This window comes from Pongo abelii, chromosome 15 (assembly GCF_028885655.2).
Source record: "Pongo abelii isolate AG06213 chromosome 15, NHGRI_mPonAbe1-v2.0_pri, whole genome shotgun sequence".
Lineage (NCBI taxonomy): Eukaryota > Metazoa > Chordata > Mammalia > Primates > Hominidae > Pongo > Pongo abelii.
In genome coordinates this window covers 25,474,085-25,476,088 of record NC_072000.2, presented here as the reverse complement: position 1 = coordinate 25,476,088, position 2,004 = coordinate 25,474,085, and the positions used below count along the sequence as shown (strand labels likewise).

Below are 2,004 nucleotides of genomic sequence, written 5' to 3'. Positions count from 1 at the left end.
ACTCCATCTCAAAAAAAGAAAGAAGAAAGCAAAAAAAAGGAATGCATATGAAAGATCAGTAGCCTGAGGGATAGGGTGTGACAATTATCAATGTATTACCTCTCAGCTCCAAATCCACCCTTATTACCCTATTTGTGAACTGGATCTGGGCCCTCTAAATATTTGATATTAGGGTTTGTCAGTAGAGGGGGCTGGAAGGACCCTACAAAAGGATGACGCTTCTCTTCCTGGTTCTGATATGTTTTCCACACTTCTTGTCCACTATGTTTGGTTGGCCTGTAGGACACCAGTGGCACTCCCCTCCAGCAAGCCTGACAGGTGGTTTCTTGGCAAGTTTCACAGCCACCATAAGCAAGTTCAGCAGCACTCCTTTGCGGGCTTCCCACGCATAGTGTTGTAATCCTGGTAGGTATTTTTCTGCTTGTTGGTATTTTTCTCTGGCACCTCAGCAAACTTCTCCAGTATCCAGCAGGCTCCACTATCCAGCAGGCTCCAGCTACACTATCCAGCAGGCTCCCAGTGAGATCTGAATCATAGCCTTGGCAGGAGGGGTCATGATTATGCCAATCTGTTCCTTTCCTGGGATTCTACCTTAGTCCTAGAGACAGGAACTTCTGCTTACATGTGTATTCCTATATTCCTTAGAGTTTTTTTTTTACCCATCAGTAGTTAATTACTTATTATTATTTAATAAATCTTTATATTAAACTTCATTGGGCTTCTTTTTTCCTGGCTGGACCCTAATTGAGATAGGAGAAGTCTATAAAACTCATGGAAAAAAAGGTAATAGATACAGAAAGATGAACAATCACAAGCCACGAAACAGCAGAGCACTTTAAGGAACTGTGCTCAGGTATGTGGTGACAACCACATGTGGGGATCATGTGGGGCAGCAGAGGAGTTGGAGAGGTAGGACTGTGCAGTGGAAGTCTGGACAGTACCTCTGAACCCAGAAAAGAATACTTTTTATGCCATGCAATATAGTTTTTATTTCAAAAGTATGTTTCCAGTACTACTAGACAAAATAAATACATTTACTATTTTTAAAATTAATTTAAGCAGGGTAAATAATGAGAATTTTTTGGACAAAATTATGAGGTTAATCTGTAGCTAACTGACAACTGATGATATAATATCTAGGAGATAAACTCAATATTAATTTCTGGAGAAAGAATGCCCCGCTGTGGCCATGCAGAGAGTTTACAAAGAAATATTTCCTGTATTTAAAGGGTTTGTGTTCTGCTTCCTTGCAAAACCAGCTACTGTGCCACTTAGAGCACAGTAGTACATGGCTGAGTCTTCCTCTTGAGCAAATGGTTTCTTCAGATGGAAAGATGTCTCGCCTTTGTTAAGGTCAGCAGTGAAGCCTTTGATGCTCTCTCTAGAGATGTGTCTCACGAGTAACTGGAGGCGTTGTCTGGGGTACTGGACATACCAGAAGAGTTCAGGACTCCCAGAGTATGAATAGTTGCACTTCAGCTCCACTGGGGCCCCTTTAAAGACAGAGAGGAGCTTCTCGGGCTGAGTCACTCTCTGGGCTCTTGTTCCTCCTATAACACCAATTCTGGATCAGGAAAAGCCTTACAGACTGGGGATAATATTCATTAAATTTATTCTAAATCAGAATACCATAGAAAAATAGAACAAAAAGAGGCTTTACTCACTGAGTATAAATATTATCACAAGCACTGAGATGAGGGTGGGCTTCATGTCTGGACCTGTGGAGAAACAGGAAGATATTTTCTGGAGGTCTTTTCTGGAAACGATTCAGCCACATAGACACTCTGACAGAGAGGTGGATGAGTTTACCCAGCATGTATAGCCAAAAGCTCTTCTTCAAAAAGATCAGGTTGTTTTTGGCTATCAAATTCAATTGTGTAACATCTCCCTCTAGAGGCCAAATACAATACTGCAGCTAGCTCAGGCTTCAGGAAGCCTTCAAATTCAGAGAATGAAAATCTCCTCCTCAGTTAGTAAGACAAAGTGTGATGCTATACTAATTGA

At 41.4% G+C, this 2,004-nt stretch overlaps 1 gene segment (V, D, J or C); it reads right to left on the bottom strand.

Annotated features, from left to right (window-relative positions):
- Positions 1-1,200: 1,200 nt before the first annotated feature.
- LOC134760138 (T cell receptor alpha variable 16-like) lies at positions 1,201-1,798 on the bottom strand. The segment is given in 2 exon segments: positions 1,201-1,550; positions 1,665-1,798. Coding segments are annotated over 2 exon segments (463 nt in total).
- Between the last annotated feature and the right edge of the window lie 206 nt (positions 1,799-2,004).